Here is a 21031-nt window from a genome sequence, read left to right on the forward strand (position 1 = left end):
TGTGCTCTTGTTGCGAACTGAACCACAGTGTCTTACATGTGCAGATTCATTCAACCAACAGACAGCGTTTACTTCCAAAGAAACCTTTATAAAGTTTAAACATTTCTGAACATAAACATTTTAACATTTCAAGACATATACAATTCTTTATATGAAACAGTAAATATCTCTTATTGTGCACACTCTTAAAGTAATTCAGAAAATAAACACTGTTAATCTTTTTGCCTGATCTCTCCTGCTCTGGCATTTAAAACCTTCCCATCTGTCACTTGAGGCACTTTCTGAATGACGAGGCTTTCGTAGAACGACGACGTAAAAAGCAAATGATGCTGAAAGACTATGGCGCCCCCGTGAGGAAGCTTTTGTACACAGCTACAGGACCCAGTGGCTTCCTGACAAAAGGAGCCTAGCTTACACACTTTAAACTGATCGGATGAGCTTTTCCATACAGACATGCTGGCAGTGTGAGGCAGCTACACATGCACGTTTAAATATAGGTTTTACACTGCAGATTGTTTCCATGTTTGTAAAAAGAAAAAAAAAACTGAACCAAAGTGAGTTTTGAAGAGAAACTCTGCCTTGTTTTCCTTCAAGTGTTTCTATTCATGTTCTCTTACATAATGTGTGTTTGTTACTCAGCTTTGAAGCTTAATCATGTATCACTCTGAATATTCTCATTATCCGCCTCAGATCCCTAAAATGAAAATATCCTGTTGGTTTCTCAGGGAACATTCCTGCTTTGGAAATGACCTCATGTCGATAAAAATCTTCAGACAAACATCACATGCTCATGAAATCTTTTCCTGTCCTGCTGACAGTGAAACAGCTTTGGGCTGGATGCTAATTTAACACTGAAATATCATAAACCTCAACAGGGGGGTTTTCAACGTCTGTAAATACTGATGGTTTCGACAAAAACCTTGACATGTAACTCGGTTAAGTGATTGTGTTCTTCTGAGGAAATGCATCCTGGACTTATAAAACCATTTCAAAATTATAAGATCACTTTAAAACAAAAAAAAAAAAGCACTGTCTGTAATAAAGCCAAAAACAAGGCCGCCGCTTTTAGCTGTTCCTGAAATGCTTTTGGACATTTTGGACATTGAATTTTTCACATGACAGGAACAGTTTATGAAAGTGTAAACTTATGTGGTATCCCACTTAAACCCAGGCAAAACCCCAGTGTGTGTTGAAGGAGCGAGGACGTATGAAGGGAGAAGTGTGTGTGTGCGTGTCTGTGTGTGTTTTTCAGTTATGACTTGAGATGCAGAAACCCAGGAGGTTTTTTTTTTTTTTTTTTTTTTTTTTTTTATCGTTCTTGGTCAGAACAAGGCAAATATGTGCACAAACTCCGTCCGTCGTAATGGAGGAGCTTGTTTGTCTGAGCAGTAAGTGGAAAACCCTCAAGGCCTCTGGTCCCTCGGTGCGGGAGGGGGGGGGGGGGAGACGGCGTGGAGCGGATCGGATCGGGAGTGGGACAAATGCTTTAGTTACAACTCCACTGCGTCATTTAAAAGACAGTAGTGGCCAAGTGGCTGGGCGCGGAGGGGGCCTCCTCTTGATCATGTGTTGTGTCGTCGTCGTCGTCTCCTGAAATGATTAAGAACCGCGGAAAATTAACAAAGTCCTCCTCACACCACCAGCTGGGGGGGGGGGGGGGGGGGGGCGTGTCACATGATCAATGTCTGTCTCTCTGAAAAACAAGGCACTAGACTAGACACTCCTCTCACCGTGTCCACCATCTCCCTTTTCCTCACTGGGTTCCTCCTCCTTCACCTCCTCGGGCATCTCTATCTGCCCCAAGTCCTGCACGTCGTCCACACTCGACTCCTTTTGAGAAAAAAATAAGAGAGAGAGCGGGGGTTAATATAAAAAAAGAAAAAGTCAGAAAACTTATGTGGGTCAGTGACAAATAAAGTTGGCAAGATCAGAAATTGAGAAATAAAAAATAAAAAAATGTTTAAAAGCATGCATCCGATTTGTTAAACTGTACATTTTGTGTTGACATGCACCTTTTTTAAACAAAATTAAGACTGAATGCCCTGAAAATGTCAAATGGTGTAACCACCAAAGATTGATAAATATTTATTATTTTATAACACATGAATACTCATTAGTCTGTAGTTTATAAACACAGTTAAAAATGTTTTACTCATTATTGATAAGCAACTGTATAAACTACATACTAATGAATATTCATGCGTTATAAATGAAGAATTCAGTATTTATTAACTAATGCTTAATAGTGTGTACTTATTATAAAGTGTTACCATATTTTCTTCTGAAAACTTTAAATTGAAATAGATTTTTGCTGTATTTCAGTATTTACATTTTAATGCATTTTGCCAATACTGAGCAGGACATATCCTAGAACCATGGCTTTTCTTCTAAATAATGTGACAAATTATGTAAAAATTGTCAAGAAACGTAGTGTTGCATTTGCAAAAGTGAACTGCATTTATTCCACATTTGAGTCCAGATTTATTTTCCTGCATATACTGTATACAATCCTGTCAGATTTTTATGAAAAAATACTGGTAACACCACTTGACATTGGGTTGCATCAAGTCACTGACAAAGGCAAATAAAACTGGTAAAGATCCATGACATCTGCCTGTATTAATACACAATATCCATTACACTACGTTTCTACAGATACTAATACCATTAGTTATTAGTTACCAGTACAGTTATAAACTGAAGCACCTGTTCTCTGTTTACCTGTGATTCAGAGAAACGATCTTCATCTGAGTTCCTAAATCCTTCTGGCGCCTCCATGAGGATGTCAAGACCTCCTCCTTCCTCCTCCTCATCATCGTCACTGCTGAGAGACACAAACAGTCGACTGATGTGACAGTGAACACACACACACAGACACACACATCTGTTCAAACCTCACTGAGCAACTGGATGTGAAGAGATCTTATCTTATCTATTACACCTATATATTATCTATATCTTATTCCACACTGACAGATCCACACAGGTGTTTATTAACCTTTTGTCATATTAAAATATTCTGGGGTGTTTTCTATGTAATTGTGTTGTGTTGAGTCTTTGGAAAACCTTGAAATCTGAACTAAAATAATCTGATATAATCTGATATATCTGAGATAATCATCAGAATATGCACAATGGGCCTAAAGTGTTCCTAGAAATATCCACAAAAATATAAAAATGATGCAGATTTGAACCATATTTGGCTGCACATCAGGAATTTGAGGCAGAAATGTAACGCAACAGTAGCTAACTATTAGAGGACAACATGAAAAAAAGAAAGTGTCCAGTTTGTGACCCTGACCTTCCTCCAGAGTAGAAATTATCTTCTCTCTTCTCCTCCACCACCTTTTCTTCTTCCTGTGTTTTCTCTTCCTCTGCTTTGTTTTGGTCCTCTTCATTTGGCCCATTCTCCTTCTCCTTCTCCTTCTCCTCCTCCTTCTCTCCTTCCTCCTCCTCTTCTTCTTGTTGCTCAGCTTCCTTCTCCTCCACCTCCACCTCTACAACCTCCTCCTTCTCCTTCTCCTCCACCACCTCCTCCTTCTCCTCTTCTTCCTCCTCTTCCTCCTCCTCCTCCTCCTCCTCAAGGTCGGAGCAGTTGAGAAAGTCGAAGCTTTCCAGCGCTGTTTCGACTTCCTGAGTGAAACTAGAGGAAGTAGGAAAAGGAACCTGTGGAAAAACAAACGCAGGAGTCAAAACAACACGAGTCATGCTATCGACACATCAGACTAAAACCAGGGTTCCTACAACTTAAGCCAAGTTAAATTTAAGACTTTTTAAGACTTTTTTAAAGCCACTTGAAATGAAATTTAAGACCAACTTCATAATAAACACAAATGCAGAAAAAAGAAGAAAAAAAACACCACATCAATTACATAGGGTTAGGGACAATTTTACCCACTTTCCTATGTGATCCAAGGTAAAGTGACTGCTACATGAACATTGGATTGTGTCTCTTTCCAGCTGTCCTTTCAAAATAAATGCATAAAAAGTCCGAAAAAAAAAAAAAACACTGACTCGGGAGCTGGTGGCGGTGAGAAATTTTGCGTTGACGGCCGCCACTAAAACTTCTCTATGTAGGAATGTTACCAATTATTTTGAGATTTGAGACTAATTACAACCATAAAATACCACTTACCATGTGTTAACATTTTTAAGACTTTTGAAAAATTGATTTAAAGCAGTACTAAAGAACTTTCAGTTTTGGTTGAGTTTGGCGGCGCCTGTGGACCAAAGCGGTAGTGTTTTGCCTGAAGGAAGACTCCATTTCCCATGAACACTAGCGTGAAGCCCTGTAAATATCCTGCATTAAAATTAACAGAAGACATCAAAACTAAGTTTCTGTTTCCAGTGGATCATTTCAAAGTGAAAACACAAACATAATCCATTGCTAAAGTGCCGTTTTGCCTGTTCCCTCCTTGTTGTGACTCGCAAAAGTGAAAGTAAAGTGAGAGCAGGGTTCCTACCATGCTCCTCAAAGCTGCTTAGTGCCAGTGAAAGAGATACAGACCCCCTCAGACCACGACAGAGGTGCCATTCAACTTGTTGTAAGTCGATGTATCATCACAAAAGTTATGAAAATATTTTATGAAGGTTGAAAAGTTACTTTGTGCTGGTTTAAGACATTTTAATGCCAATTAAGGCCTTGTTTTTAGATTAATGAATTCAATGCCTTTTAAGACCCTGTAAAACAACGCCGCCGCTCCGCTCACCGTCGTCGGAGCATCCTCTGCTTGTTTCAGCTGCGGGAGTTTCTCTGCTGCTTCTCCCTGGTGGCTTCCTCCTCCCGTCTCAGTGGCGCTGTCCTCCTTCTCCGCCGCCTCCTTCACATCCTCTGTAGAAACACACACCTGTGGGACGCTGCTCTCCAACGCTGCCGTCTCCTCCTCCAACGACACCGGATGTTCCGACGACGAGACGTCCGGGAACGAGCAGCTCAGGTCCGCCGAGGTCTCGGAGAGGTCGGCCGACTGGACGGACGCCCTGTCGGTCGCGGTACAGTCTGGGATGCTCTCGCCGGCGCCGCGGCGGCCGTGAGAGCAGGGGGTCTGCAGGTGGCCGTTGGGCACCGCGTCCCTCTGCGGGGCGAAGACCTCCGAGCAGGCGGCTTCGGTCTCGTCCTCCTCCTGGTTGGACGACAGCGACGGCGTCGACGCGCTGGACTTGTGCGGCGTGAGGGACAGCGGACTGGTGAGGAGAGTCGTCGTGGTGGGGGTGGGGGTCTGCAGCATGTTGGAGGCCGTCAGCCGCTGGGCGTGATGAGCCAGCGCCGGGCTGGACGAGTCGTCGGAGGACTCGGAGGAGTTGGACCAGACTGTCCCGTTCTCCATTTCCCCCTGACGCTTCAGCAGAGACTAGGAGGAGGAGGAGGAACACATGAATGAATGATTTAAATGTAGGTAAGAATGATTTGACAAATGTTAAATGTCTATTTTTTGCTTGGTATTTGCATGTAGGTGTGTGTATATGTAGATCACATGTATGCTTGTTTGTTTATGTAAAGGTACTGTATGTATTTACATGTATGGTGTAAAGGTTAGGGCATCTATAAGCTTGTAGCTTCAGCCCTGACCCTTTCGATTAGCCATGCAGCCCTGCTTTTAGAGGGATGTGTAACTGTTTTTTTGTGGTTCTATTTATTTATTTTTTGCTGATCGAAATAAACTCAAACTCAAACTCAGAGAGAGAGGAGCAGGTCAGAGACGGACGGACAGAGAGGCTTTGTACACAGTTATCAGACTCATTAATCCTGCGCTGCTGCTCAAACCGTCGGTCGCAGAGAAACCGACACAACAACACGGCTAAAAAATATGACACAGAGCTGAAGTCACAACCTGTTTCATGGTGGAGCAGGAACAAGAAAGAGTTGCTTTCATGCTGGCTCTGCTCCACTGTTTCAGGTCAGTAGGATTTATTTAAATAAAATGTAAATGTTAAAGTGCAGTGGACAGATTTTTGGCAGGTAAAAACTGCAGCTGAGACTTATCTTAAAGAGATAGTTTGACATTTTGGCAAATTGGCCCATTGCTATAAATCCTGGTGTCATAGCAGTAGGTTCGTTACCTTTAATTGTCGGTGCTGCAGAGCCGTGAGCTGCTCAGAGCTACGCTACGGAGGCTCATGGGATTTCTTGGTTTCCCTCATCAAACTCATCAAATACACAATCCAACAACTCCAAAACGCTCTCGTGGACAAGTTGTGACCTGCACATTCACCACGCTATGAGATAATAACAGAACGTAACGGAGCATTACGAGACAGAGTTGTTTTAGAGGCAAATACAGAGACTGCTTGCTGAAAAACTGCCCCCGACGGGAACGCACATCAGCGGTTTTGCATGAATTTACCTCTAAAACAACTCGCGTAACGTTCTGTTATTATCTCATAGCGTGGTGAATGTGCAGGTCACAACTTGTCCACCAGAGCGTTTTGGAGTTGTTGGATTGTGTATTTGTTGAGTTTGATGAGGGAAACCAAGAAATCCCATTAGCCTCCGTAGCGTAGCTCTGAGCAGCTCACGCCTCTGCTCCGCCGTTCTAAAAATAGCTTGCACCGACAATTAAAGGTAACAAACCTACTCCTCAGACTATAGGGATTATGGCAATGGGCCAATTTGCCAAAATGTTGAACTATCCCTTTAATTTAACATCACTCTCTTGCATTTACAGTCAAACCGGTGACACCTGTGCCTGATGTTATTCTATAACAGTTTATTTACACTTATTTTGTTGTTAACTTCCCAAACACTGTAAGTTTTACTGCTGGTTTACAAGGAGACGAGCAGGGATATGAAACTGCTCCTGAAAGGAGACGGGAAGAGAAAACATTTCAGAGCCACCGGATAAATTAGTCCAATTCAATTTCAGTAACAAATTTAATTTCTTTCATACCAAACCCGTTGAGACGCAGCAACACTGAAACATTTGCTGCTTGCAGCTTCGCAGTTCAGCGTTCGCCGTCTTTGCTCCATCATAATGAGAGATGAACAGTTCATTAATCCTTAATCCACCCACTCATTTAGCCTCTGTTCTCACTGCAATATGTGACAAATACCTTTCTGGGAAATCTGTAATAAGTCGTTATGTTTAATTTAATATTTGACACACACTAAACAGATGACAGATGACCATATGAACAGTTGTCTAAAGTTTAGTGTTTCCATACAAGCAAAAAAAGAATTAACTGATATAGCAGCTCAAGTTCAAGTAAGAGTCAATTAAATATGATCATTTCAGGATCCTGAATTTGATTGGAAATTGACAGCAATTAATTTAAGATACAGAAAATTACATTTGAGTTAATGAATTGTTGTTATTTAGGGCTGGGTTTTAAAAATCGATTTTCCGATTCATATCGATCTTCATTTAAAAGATCTGATATCGATCCTTAAAATCCTTAGATCGATCTTTTAATGATCACCATTTCTTGTTTCCTCTGTTAGATCTACGTGATACCAATTACCACCCACAACTCAACTGCACTGAAGAGTTGCACCGTTTACTCCTCTAGTGGGTTTTATATTAAATAAATATGCATTAATGTAACTGCTTTTGGGCCAATTCTTTATGTAAACATTGATTTTTTTTTGATAATGCACCAGGTTAGAGAGTTTCATCTTTCTTAGTTCTGTGAAAATCTCTTACATAACCGAGCAAAATTGGTATTAAAACTGAAATATCTCCAAATGAATCAAAATCGAATCGGAATTAGATTGATTGAGTAAATCAGTAGCGATACCCAGCCCGATGGTTATTTCATTTCTCTGATTTGTTTCAGTCAGATGTATTTACAGACTATCAACTAGACTACAGCTACGACTACATCCCAACACACCGACTGCACTGAGGCGACTCGAGGGGCCGTGCGGCTCGGTTCACAGCGTAAGGACGCCGTCCTGTCCGTCGGGACGCCGTGGAACGCCTCCACCAGCGAGTGGTGCTGCCTGGGCCTGCCGTGAGGCACGCTCTTCAGCGCGGTGAGGAAGAGGAGGGACATGTTGGAGCTACTCGACCACTATTAAACAGCTACAAGGACCACAGCTCCGCTCGTACACGCTGCTGTCACACAGCTCACCACCGCTCTCATTCATTCTCCTCGCATCAGCCACGCCACTCCCACAACCACGCGACCCGACACACAGTCGTCTGTGAAAATCCTCACACACATCAGTGCTACTGCTACACACAAAGCAGTTGGAGAGCAGCTGAAATAGAACAAGCCAATGACATGACAGTAATAACAGCCATCAGTGAAGTAAATGGCAAATAGACAGTATTTTTTATATATATTTATGGATGTATGTGTATATGTGGTGAAAATGAGGAGTTAACAGTGTTTGATTGATTCACAAAGTCCTAACAAACTCTTATTTCATACATATTATGAACCAGAGCTGGTCTCACAAAGATATTTTAGACTGTCTGTAGTTTTAAAGGACAATTCCAGGCGAATTCAACTCGGGGGCAGCAATGAATGGGAGTGGATGTAAGTTCCGCTGTTTAGGCTGTTTCCAGCCCTCAAAGCCGCATTTTTTTTCCACAGACAGCATCAGATGGCTACTCAAACATGCACCGAGAAGTTTATTTACTTCAAGCAAGCCGACATGTTTGTAAAACTAGATCTAATTCAAAGTCTCCCGGAGTCTCGCGCGAGACCCAGTTGCCGTGCTCGGTGTGTTCAGGTGCAGTGGGAAAAGCTACCGTTTGTGTCATAAACACAGGAATATCAACTCTTTACTTGCTTCAAGGAAAAAAAACTTCTCGGCGCATGTTTGAGTAGCCACCTGACGCTGTCTGTGGAAAAAAATGTACACTTCAAGCAAGTAAAGAGTTGATATTCCTGTGTTTATGACACACAAGCGGTAGCTCCAACTGCACCTGAATACACCAGCACTGCAACTTCGGGCTCGCGCGAGACTCCGGGAGACTTTGAATTAGATCGACTTTTACAAACATGTCGGCTTGCTTGAAGTAAATAAACTTCTCGGTGCATGTTTGAGTCTCCATCTGACGCTGTCTGTGGAAAAAAATTGCGGCTTTGAGGGCTGGAAACAGCCTAAACAGCGGAACTTACATCCACTCCCATTCATTGCTGCCGTAGCGACGCAGGGACAGACGCAACTACCGCAAAACAGGAGCGATTAAACTGAAAATCTTCAGATTCATTCTTTTAGACCTAAAATGATATGAAAATACACCCCCGAGTTGAATTCGCCTGGAATTGTCCTTTAAGTTTGTTTTTAGAGCAGTCAACAAACAGCTGAACAATAAACTGTGAGCTCTGCTTGAAAATCTGACTGAATCATTTCACTCTTTTGCTGAATTTACCAGTAAAAATGTAATTTAGCTGTAGTGGTCTGATGTGGTCTACATGATCAGTCATGTTTTTTTTTATTGTGGTTTTTAAAGGAGACATATTATGCCCCTTTTCCACATAATAAAACAGTTCCCATGTGTCTTAAAGACATGACTGTGACATGCTTCGGTCAAAACACCCCAAGGATCAAACATCACAGCCCTGTTCAGAGCGGCTGGTTTCAGTGCCTGTCCCTTTAAATGCAAATGTGCCACTGCTTGCCCCGCCCCCTCTATCGGTATCAGGTAGGGGTGGTATTATGCAAATTCGAAAACTAGTTACATCACTATCCTACATCTGATTTCAACCTAAGGAGCCTGCAAATTACAGATTTCTTTGTCAATTCTCACATTTTGGGGCCAGAAGGCAAGAAAAACACCCAAATATACAGTATGTTAAAGAGCCTTCAAAAAGTGAAATTTCCATAATATGTCCCCTTTAAGTTTAAGCGTTGAATTTACCCACAATACATAGCAAACAGATGAGTCTCAATGTGAATCTAAAATCTTTGTGGAACAGTGGTGTGATGAGAGTTGTTGTAAGAAAGACAATGAGATTTAATGTGTCTGTGTTTGTGTGACTCACATAAAACACCTGCTCCCGCATCGAGGGCGTGTCGGGAGGGCTCTGATTGGACAGCAGCCGCTTGGAAACCGTACTGGTGGACGACATCTGGTCGTCCTTGTCAAACGGACTGAGAGAGAGAGAGAGAAAAACACTTCAGTAAACACGTTACAGTTTTAAAATGACAGAAACCAGAGCAGCTGACGCCGTGGGAGGAGGAGGAGGAGGAGGAGAAGAAGGGAAGAGGAGGACGAGGAGAAGAAGGGAGGAGGAGGAGGACGAGAGGGAGGGAGGAGGAGAAGGAGGGAGGACGAGGAAAAGGAGGGAGGACGAGAAGAAGGAGGGAGGAGGAGGAGGAGGAAGAAAAGGAGGGAGGATGAGGAAGAGGAAGAGGAGAAGGAGGGAGGAGGAGAAGGAGGAAGGGGAGGAGGAGGAGGGAGGATGATGAGGAAGAGGAGGAGGAGGAGAAAGAGGAGGAGGAGGAGGAAGAGGAGGATGAGGAGGAGGAGAAGAAGGATGATGATGATGAGGACGAGGAGGAGGAGGAGGAAGGAGGAGGAGAAGGGAGGAAGAGGAGGAGGAGAAGGAAAAGGAGGAGGAGGAGGAAGAGGAGAAGGAGGAAGAGGAGGAGGAGGATGATGAGGAAGAGGAGGAGAAGGAGGGAGGAAGAGGAGGAGAAGGAGGAAGAGGAGGAGGAAGAGGAGGAGGGAGAAGGAGGAGGAGGAGGAGGAGTAGGGAGGAAGAGAGGACGAGGAGGAGGAGGAGAAGAAAAGGAGGAGGAGGAGGAGGAGGAAGAGGAGGAGGGAGGAGGAGGAGAAGGAGGAAGAGGAGGAGAAGGAGGAAGAGGAGGAGGAAGAGGAGGAGGGAGAAGGAGGAAGAGGAGGAGGGAGGAAGAGGAGGAGAAGGAGGATGAGGATGATGAGGAAGAGGAGGAGGAGGAGGAAGAGGAGGAGGAGAAGAAGGAGGAGGAGAAGGAGGGAGGAAGAGGAGGAGCAGCTGCGTTCCCTGACCTCCACGTGACCTCCAGGTTGAGCTTCACCGTCCCGAGGTCGTTGATGTCGACGGCGAGCGTCTGCGGCAGCGGGCAGAACAGGTCGAGCATCTCGCAGGAGACGCTGCCCACCACCACGTGATTGGCCAGGCTCTTCAGCTCCGTTACCTTGACAACCGGAAGCAGACGAGAAGAAGAAGAGACATGACGAGTGGGAGAAACAGACACAGTCACAGTCTTTGGTCCAATATAATATTCTTCTTATTCTCATTCTTCTCATTATTATTATTATTATTATTATTATTATTATTATTATTATTATTATTATTATTAATGTCGACCAAAACTAAACAGAGAATGAGCATTTCCTGTTTAGGTGAAAAACCTCATATAGATTTTTTCTTCCTCCACTGAGCCACATAATTGAACCATGTGACGCGTTGTCGACTCTATTACACTGAACACATACGGCATTGTGTATTTCATACGCAGCACCATCCTAGAGCAGTAAATAACCAACAAATGCACATTTACTCCTGTTTGAATAACATTTGATAAAAAAAGATTTTAAAAAATACAGTGCAGAGCTGTTTTAGGAAATTTGCCTTTTTTAAATGAAGCTTCATGACTAATAAGGACTAATAATAGAGAACTAATACAGAGAGAAAATGCTGAGTCATGCAAACGTCTTCCGTAAAAAGTTGCTGTTCTTTTCGTTACCTTGATTGACAGCAGCTCTGTGACGAGAGGCAGGAAAATATATTCTTCGCTGTCCCATATCTGCTTGTTGCTGACCTCCACTCGGCCTCGTAGCCTCCATCGCTGACGCCCGTAACGCATCAGGACCTGACGGGCGTTAAGAAAAACAAAATGTGAATGCAAAAAAGTGTTATTGAGAATGAAGTGCAGAGTCTCTGTCTGTGTGTGTGTTTGAACTGGTGTTAATTACCTCATACTGATCGCCCGCACACAGCCGTGCGAAGCCGGCGAGGCCTGAAACATCGAGAATAAAACGGCAGAGAAATGAGAACTGGACTAAAAGAAGCAGCAGGAAGTCACATGATGGTAGAAACTTAGTGACTCACCCTTCATCTTGACATGAAATTCTCCCATCTGGCTTTCTAACTCGCTCTCAAGTGAGCACATGTGCTACAGAGACACAAAAAAAGAAAATTATTGATCATTTTCCAACATAGAAATCAACTGTCAGTTAAATGATTTGTTGTTTTAGAGAAACTTAATGAGCAGCTTTGTGGAAAACAGATGAAACATGTGATAGCTCGATAGCTTTTAGCTCCTGTCACTTGCCTCCGTACACTCCCTGTAGCCCTTGTTGGCTTCGTTCAGGCTCTCTCTGGCCTCCTTGCTGCCGGTGGCCGAGTTAAAGGCCGCCACCATCTTACTCGCCCCGTCACGCAGTCGTCGCTGTATACAATAAGCATCGTAAAGCTCGTCGACCTGGAAAAGAAAAACATTACACAGCTTTACACAAACGCCTGTAGCACGAACTTGAACTGAAAAACATCAGATTTGTCACAATCATAACAACAGTTTTTCCAGTTTTTTTTTTCTTTGTCTCCTGACTCCTGAATATCAGACCCTTTACTTTAGTTCAACAGTTAGTCATCCGCCGTTTGATCCTGAAAAGGTCGTGTAAAGCTGTGACGCTGTGATGAGACACAGAGCCGTGACAGTGAACAAAAACAACACAGATACAAAAACCATAACAATCCATCAAAAGGCGCTGAGGCTCCGCAGAGCCGAGGTAGAAAGCAGCAGAGTCGAGTGACGACTCTCTGTGGGTTCGTCACTACTTTCACATTAAACATCGAGACTGTTTTTCATTAACTCGGTCCATTCATACACACCTTGCTGAGATGAAACTCCAAGCGGCGCATAAACCTCTCGATGGCTTTCACTTGCTGCGAGACACAGAACGATTAAAAGATCACACTTGACAAGATAAAACAAACGGTCTCATTCTGTCTTACAGCTGTAAACAGTTTCAATATCCTTTAAATCACGCCTCATGTGTGAATGAAACTCTCACCTTGTCCTGCTCGTACAAGGACCCCTGCAACATAAACAAAAAAAGATAAACAATGAAGACGTTTTAGCATCACAAAGTGTCACATCAACATCCAACAACAGCAGCACAGAGAGGACTGAATCACAGTCAGTTAGTGGTGAGACTGGTTCGACTACTGCGGCTCTCACCAGACGACCGTTCCTCTTGTTCTCTCTGATCTGCTGCCCCAGACTGTCCAGCTCCAGCTGGTGGACCTGCAGGTACGACCTGACAATGACAACAAAAAGAAACACAACCTCTGTTTAACTTCTTCATTTAAACACCTAAAAGCAGACGCATCCTCCTGCGTTTTCAGCGATTTCCCCTCCTGGCAGCCGTCCAGTGAAATCAATGCAAACACTGCATGTGGACTGTGTTTACTCACTGTAAGCCTCTGCGCAAGGCGGCGTACACTTCATCCAGCCGCTCGGGCTGGGGGGTTTTAGTGGGTGGCAGTTTGGTGGATCCTGTGAACATCCTGCTTCCTTACAAGGCACGTTTCTTTTGGATCAAACAGTGCTGAGAGAGGGAGAGAGGGAGGGAGAGAGAGAGAGAGAGAGAGCGTGGGCTCAGTTGTGATAAGGCTGCCTGATTATTTCAATTAAAGTACATTCAAAGCAGACATCATGGAAACTAGCAGGTGAGGCGAGGAGGCAGAGCGCTGCTGCTGCTGCTGCTGCTGCTCACCTGCTGAGCAGAGATATGGTCACACTACTGGGGCATGTTTGGAGAGCTGAGAGCAGCGCTGCGGCTTCAACAAACCAAAAGACATGTCCTGTAATCATACAAAAAGAAAAAAAAGAGGGGAGACATTAGACAAGAATGTCCTGCGTCACCTCGTCCTTCACTGTACCTGACTGACCGTCCCTGTGATTATGAAGGACTCTGATAATTATAAAGGTCAACACAGAGAGACGTTGTTCTGTTGAAAGTCTGAGTGACGTGCATTGCAGCAACCACAGTGGCCGCCGCTGACAACAGCAGGCTGTAACAGTCTGCTCGCGCTTCGTCGATTCCCCTTCCTTCCCTACTTCTCCTCCTCCTCCTCCTCCTCCTCCTCCTCCCCCCTCCACATCCAACACCAGCGTACAGGAAGTCTCATGGCCGACTCTACACAGGAAATTCTACACAGAAGTTTGGCCCGACAATATAAAACCATACCTCGGCGGCTGTGTGTGTGTGTGAGAGAAAGAGAGAGAGTGTGTGTGTCTGTGTGAGTAAAAACTTGACCCCCTTTTTCTTTCTGCTCCAAGATAAGGTGTTAAACTAACAGATTAACACTGTGCCCCAGTCAGAGGAAGCGAGAGGAAGAGAGAGAGAGAGAGAGAGAGGTTTCGTGTCTGAGCTAATCTAGTCACAAAAGAGATTACAGACTTAAAACCAAACTAAATCTGTCAAGCAGGAGCCAAACCCATATTAACACATGGGATCTGTGAATGAGCAGAGCCACGCGTGACATCTGCTCCGCATTGTCTCACACTAAAACTGGGGGGAGAAATTAATCTTTATTATCATTATTATTATTAGGCAGATTATCACAGGACAGGATCAAGCACGCCACCTGTTGAGATGGAAAACGCACAGATTACAGCTTTATGTAATCAAAGTCTTATTATATATAAAGATACGCCCTGCTGTCTTTCTGTGTTCCCCCTGCCACACGGTGACGATGTGGGCCCGGGGGACGCAGTGGTCCAGTTAAACCACTAATCTTGGCTGCTGCTGCACACTGGGAGGATTAACAGTTCAGTTGGTCGGGGGTTTAAAACGTGGCAAAGAAAAAGAAAAAGGTGCCATACCAGAAGGCCTTTACGGATAAAACACCCCAACACACAACACACAACACACCCACCAACCAACCAACCACCACCTTCTTCCAAACATGGCCAAAGAACAAGAGCTCAAGTCAGGAGGAAGGAGAAAGGAGGAGGGGAGGAGGGGGGGGGGGGCAGCTATTAAAAAGATCAAAGTCATCATCATAACACACACACATACAGAGGAAGATGCTAATCTTACACACTCCCTCCTTAGGATGGACATTGTTTAAAAAAAACAAACAAAAGAGTCAATATTGGTCCAGAAACCAAGATCTTGACTTTTATACCAACTCTTAATTCATTAGTTTTATTATTCTAACGATCGGTCTCTTTACAAACTCAGATCTGCTGCATCATGTTAATTGACTCACTAACTCTGATTGAAATCCGTTCAATCAAATGACACGGCACTTTTTTGATCCTCAATTTAAAAATCACAGTAATTCAGTCCGTCCATAAACGTTCACTCCCACCCACCCATAAATAGCCATACCTACAGCCCACACACACAGGGTCTACTCTGCACTGCAGGCACCAGTAGTATTGATAATTAATAATAATAGCCTAATAATAATGGGGGGCCAGTAGCCTGGTTTCCTCTCTGTCAGATGTGCTTTTATCCCTTTCCTTACATTAGAGATCATTAGCTGGATTAATCCTCTCCACAGAGCGAGAGTGAACAAAGAGGACACTGTTTCCAATCACCTCACAAGACTGGAGTTTTGTTTAAAAAAAGCCTTTCATGCACTCGCTGCATGCACAAGCACATATAGCCCTGTTCACTGGGCCCAGCACTGTTTTTATTCAGCGGTTACTTTTGACATTTAGTCAATGGCTGTAGGAAGGGGACTACCACTAATTATTATATTCATAACAAGCTGCTTTAATCTTTCAATTGACTATTTAGTTTATAAACTATCACAAAAATAATAAAGCATGTTCTTCATTACAGGGTATAGAGACAGATATTCAACCTGCAATGTCATAAATCAAAAATAAAATAGTGAATCCTCAACGTTTTTCCTAATCAATGACCTTAACCATTAATGGGTTATCTATCAAACTGGCTGATGATTGATTATAGGAAAGTTTCAGCACCAAAAAGTTATTCAATAGGCTATGAACAGTTGCCACAAACATCAAAAGGGGTTTAAATGTCTAATGTTTGTGAGTCAGTAAGTTTCACTCTAGAGATGGCAAAAGTTTAATTAATCATAATCGAAACTAAAAGCGATTAATCTCTTTTTGATCGGCTCATCTACTACTAATCGCCTAATCACTTCAAAACAAATAGCTATTTTCCAAATACTATGTGACTGTGGGAGTGAATTAACACAGATTTAAACCCCACTACACATCCAGACAAGTGTGCATCCATCCATCCATCCATCCATCCAGACTCCTCACTCAGGGGTCTCGGTGTGTGTTTCGGGGAGGAAGAGGAGGAGGAGAAGGAGGATGAGGAGGAGTAAATGGTGTTACAATAAAATGCAACCAACCTCTGTTCCAGATTACTGGATTATCCTCCTGACCCGGCGGCAGCAGCAGCAGCAAGGCCACTGAGGCGGATCAACACACTCACACACACACCCCGGTCCTGCTCTTTACTTCAAATAAAACACCGACAGAGTTTTATAACCAATAACCAACCAAAACAAAAAAACAAAACAAAACTCCGAAACCATGATTTTGTATTCTGGACATATCCCACTACCCCAGGCAAGCTCATCACAGGCCACAAAAAAGTCCTCTCCCGTCCACACCAGGACCCCCACCAACCACCCCAGAAAAAAAAAAAACCACCCACGCACGACCCCCAAAGTATTTCACTATAAACACTAAAAAAAAAAAAACACTGGGGGAGGAAGGGTGAATCAAATCAGAGGCAGCTGGTGGATAGGCTACAATGCAATGTCGACACAACATCACAGGATAAAGCAACTTCACGTCGGACGCGGACTCATCATGCCCATGTAGAGAGGAAAAAAAATTCAACAACAGGATTTCTTACGCGTTGACCTTGGAAATAAAAGCCCCCCCGGCGGGACCCTACCTCTGTTTTACTGTCCCACGACACCCGCAGTGCGACCGCAGTCCCATTTCCAGCGCGATGCTCCACACACTTCGCAGAGGTTTACAGTTATTCTGGGCGCTGTCCTTCTCCTTGATTTCGCAGTTTTTTGTGTCCACAGTCAAAGTAGCAGAAGTTACCAGAGAGAACTTCCGGTCGAGGGTTTTCAGTATAAAATACGAAGCTCAATTTCCAGTACAAACATGGATAATAATAATAATAATAATAATAATAATAATAATAATAATAATAATAATAATAATAGAAATAATAATAATAATATACATTACATACATACGGTAATCATAATTCAATTTCTTTCGTATTTTTTGGGGAGGTGTTTCGTATAAACCCATCTACCTCTTTCGCACTTACTATTCTGGTTTCATTTCTGTTTTTGTAATTGCCCCTGATTTTTATGGTGCAAATAAAAAAAAAAGAAAAATAAATAACAAAATATATATTTATTGTTATAATAGCCACCACCACTTCTATCACTACTATGAAAAATAATAATGATCAACAAAAGAAAAACACAAGAAGGAAGAATGGTTGGATATGTGCTAGTACAAAAATACAAATGTAAATAATAAATACCAAAAAAAAAAGCAGAAACAATAGCAAAAATATAATGTACACACTACAGTATATGGAGAGCTGTGCAGTATGTACAGGACCAGGTATGTGCAAGTTGACATAGTACAGTGTTTAAGTAAAGGAGTCCAGGGAATCGCCCAGTTGTGTTGCAGTGAGGGCAGAGTAGGCTAAGTGGGGGTCTATGGGTTTGTTTTCTGAGGCCGGCAGTGGTGAGGAAATACTTGTTCTGTCCTGATGGATTGCAGACTTCCTTCATTTCTTCCTTCGAAAGAATGTGAAAACATAGTCAGACAAAATTAATGACAAAATTACAAAAAGGATACAGCATAAACACAGAGGTACAAATGAATCACTTCAGACAGCAACTTATGTAAAAGTGAAAGTGTGACAGGTTGCTGAGTCAGTGTCATTCATTTTACAGAAATCTGAAACAACTACTTCATTGATGGAACAAAATATATGGTATTATTAGAAAGAAAAACTATGCATATATATTGAAACAACATGGATGATGACCCCAAGCATACTTCCAAAGTTGTGGTAATAAATCCTACAGATGTGATCATCATCACAAAAGCCCTGACTTCAATCCAGTTTGAAAAAATTTGTGTACAGAATTGAAAAGACCTTTGCAAGAGTGGCTGCAAATAATGCTAATTTAGTTCCACCAGTTTTGTAAAGTCTAATGGCCCAAGATATGAGCAGCATTGTGAAAGTCTTCTTGAAATTAATAAAATCTGAAATAAATAAATTTAAATAAATAAAATGTTTTTGCTTAAAGTAAAAGAGCTGAAAACCCGTGAAAATAGTTTAGAGTATTGCACTTCCATGAAAATGAATTTAAGATCTGCTTTTATTTTGAAATGTGTCTTCTCCAACCGGAAATCGTTTCTGCTAGTTGCTGTGGCAACATGTCCCTCAGTCTGTCACTGTTTTGTCAGACCAACGCTGCCTGTGCTGCGCTGGCGACGCCACGGTGAATCCAACGGAAAAAAACACAGGCAAGATGTTTCCAAAGAAGAGGAAGGAGCAAAAGAAAAAAGTACCGACGTCTCCCACAACAACCACAGGAGTCACCTGACGGGTGGCCCCAGTAAAAAAAAGAAAAAAAAAGAAGTGTGGGTTCAGTTTTAGCCGTGAAGTCAGTCAGGTGCTGCTACAGCCCCGAGGGCCGATTGTCCGAGTTGGACCGAGCCGGGGAGGGGGCGGCGGTGAAGGGGAAGAAGCATGTGGCGCCTTTCCTCTTGATTTCCTACTAAAACAGGACGTTGCAGCTGGGGAAGAAAACCCAACGACAACAACAACGCAAGTCTTAATCATCCATGTTAATGTTAGTTTAATACCTGTCCAAAACTTAACTTCACGGTTTACAGTCACGTCGTTGTTTTTATGGGTTTGGGGAGCAACACAGAGAAAACATGTCAGTGCGGTGACGGTCCTGTCACTACGTCACCGAACGTTACCAACGTTCTTCAGAAGAATCCAAATGGAACGGTCCCTCTTCTTCATATAACCGTTGGTCACTGCGTTCTAGCTAACTGCTAAAACATAACGGGCTTCAGCCGATGTAACGTTAACGGACGATGCTGAAGTAGGGAAACTCAACCTATAATACAGATAACCGATTATTTTATTTATTTATTTTTACACATAAAACAGGCTATGTCTCACAAATCAAGTGTTAATCTTGTTAAAGATAAATTAGTAAAGATTTGACAAGTTTAGACGTGGTGTTTTTGTTTTTTTTTGTCTGGAATTGATCCAGTGGCGTGCAAAAGTTTGGGCATCCTTGGTCAAAAGTGGAAGACGAAATCAAGAATGACACATTCCTTTTACATCTTAAACGGTATATATATATATTTTTAATCTTCTACATTTTCAAAATGACAGAAAAGGAAAAGGGCCCACAGCATAGTAGCTGTCCCCCCCGCCCCCCCCCCCCCTTGAAAACTTATCACAGCTTGTAAATATCTAAATCTAAATATCTTGTCTGATACCTTGGTCAAAGTCTCCTGGGTTTTCCTCATTCTTTTGCAGGCTGCTGCTTTGTTTCCCCCTTTTCACTCTATAAAAATGTAGAAAACAAAAATAATACACCAATAGTGCTTAAAATATTGCAAAAGAGTGTTTTATGTTTAACTTTATGGCTTTTGGAGATAATTTCATCTTCCACTGACTTGCTTAACTGTTCACATTAACAGAAAATTTGACCAGGGGTGCCCAAACCTTTGCATGCCACTGTAGATGTGAAGGCAGTTAAATGTCCCTTTATGCTTTTATAATCAATGACAATAAGTTTTTACAACTCGGTTGTTGACATTAAATAATGTGCAAGAATAGGGGGGATCGGTCGGTCACCTGTTAGTCATATCCTATTTTAAGTTTCCTTTAGCTTTTTACATTGCAGGGATTTGTTCAACTATTGCATGACCAGACTCACCAGGATAAATAAAGGGGGAGCGAGTAACTTCAAAGATGACTAACAGCTGATGAGGAGGACTTTCTGTGATTCAAATAGACCTAAAACTACCAGAGAGGTCACTGGAAACAAGCTTCCACATCCAGTCTCAATGTTTGTGTTGGGATGATCGATAACCCACTCATTTAGTAAGCAGAGTACCTAGGGCTTTACTCATGAAACACTATGATACATGCTTTCTTGTGTATTACATTACACATCGTTGTGTAAAATTAGAGCTGAGAGGATTAGTTAGTGGTTCACAGGGAACTGAAATCTATTTTAAACATCATTTGCAAATTTACCACACATTTCCCCAAATTTCAGCTTCTCATCCGTGACAAGTTTGACAACTGGCTGAAAGATTGAAGCTCTCACAAAATGGTTATTAGAACATGTATATGATTGAAGTACATTTTCTACATAACTTGTTACAGTATTTTGGCTGCATGTACTAGTTAGCAGAGATGTGTAACCATTTAATACGACCAGTGTCACTGCCGATGCCACACGAACAGCATCCTTTAAAACTAATAACAGAGGCTGCATGGAGGTGTGAAGCTGCCGTGTGTCACCATTTGCACTTGGGTGTTACTTGTACAGGGTCCATACGAGAGCTGTGGAAAATCCGACTCACTTTACAGTGGTACAATTAATTACAACCCATGGTGGTGTAGAAGAGCCAAAGCTGACTCAGTGTTGTTGAATAAGACGTTTTGTTTTGTTTTCTCAGTTGAATCCCAGTTAAAAAGGATCTTGTGCTCCAGTTTTAAATGTGATAACCCACAGTACATCCCTGTGGCGCCTATTTGGACATACAAAGAGATGAAGATCTTAATATCAACTCTTCCCTTTAATAAAAATATGCAAGCAAAAATACACTTGACATTTGAAAACACAGCCTTTTCACACTTAATTTGGATCAACAGTGATTTGTTTTTGTTGTTTTAATTACGGTAATCCGTGTTAGCTGCTCAATCAAACCAAATTGATTTTAAATATCCATGGTTGAAATTATTACAGCTGCAGAAACTTAACTTTAAAAAAAAAATGCAGTTTCACTGTCTAATATTTTTTTGTTTTTTTTATTGGTTTTACAGTCATACATCTGTTC

At 42.4% G+C, this 21031-nt stretch overlaps 1 protein-coding gene across 12 annotated transcripts; it reads right to left on the reverse strand.

Annotated features, from left to right (window-relative positions):
• Positions 1-67: 67 nt before the first annotated feature.
• On the reverse strand, positions 68-17003 carry LOC146989662 (uncharacterized). Of its 12 annotated transcripts, none has more exons than XM_085762058.1 (18): positions 16845-17003; positions 13662-13749; positions 13360-13493; positions 13124-13202; positions 12957-12980; positions 12775-12828; positions 12215-12364; positions 11992-12055; positions 11856-11899; positions 11627-11752; positions 10926-11074; positions 9937-10045; positions 7831-7962; positions 4710-5351; positions 3302-3666; positions 2722-2821; positions 1740-1827; positions 68-1590 (listed from the first exon to the last, which is right to left on the reverse strand). In XM_085762058.1, exons 3-18 carry the CDS (start codon positions 13449-13451, stop codon positions 1511-1513), a joined length of 2298 nt encoding a protein of 765 aa, XP_085618184.1. In that variant the 5' UTR covers positions 13452-13493; positions 13662-13749; positions 16845-17003; the 3' UTR covers positions 68-1510. The 12 variants fall into 12 exon arrangements, with proteins under 12 accessions (XP_085618184.1, XP_085618190.1, XP_085618249.1 ...); XM_085762038.1 differs by having other exon boundaries at positions 1425-1590; positions 1731-1830; XM_085762064.1 differs by lacking the exon at positions 13662-13749.
• Between the last annotated feature and the right edge of the window lie 4028 nt (positions 17004-21031).

Source organism: Trachurus japonicus, chromosome 3, assembly GCF_045865225.1.
Source record: "Trachurus japonicus isolate A0001 chromosome 3, Traja_1.0".
NCBI lineage: Eukaryota > Metazoa > Chordata > Actinopteri > Carangiformes > Carangidae > Trachurus > Trachurus japonicus.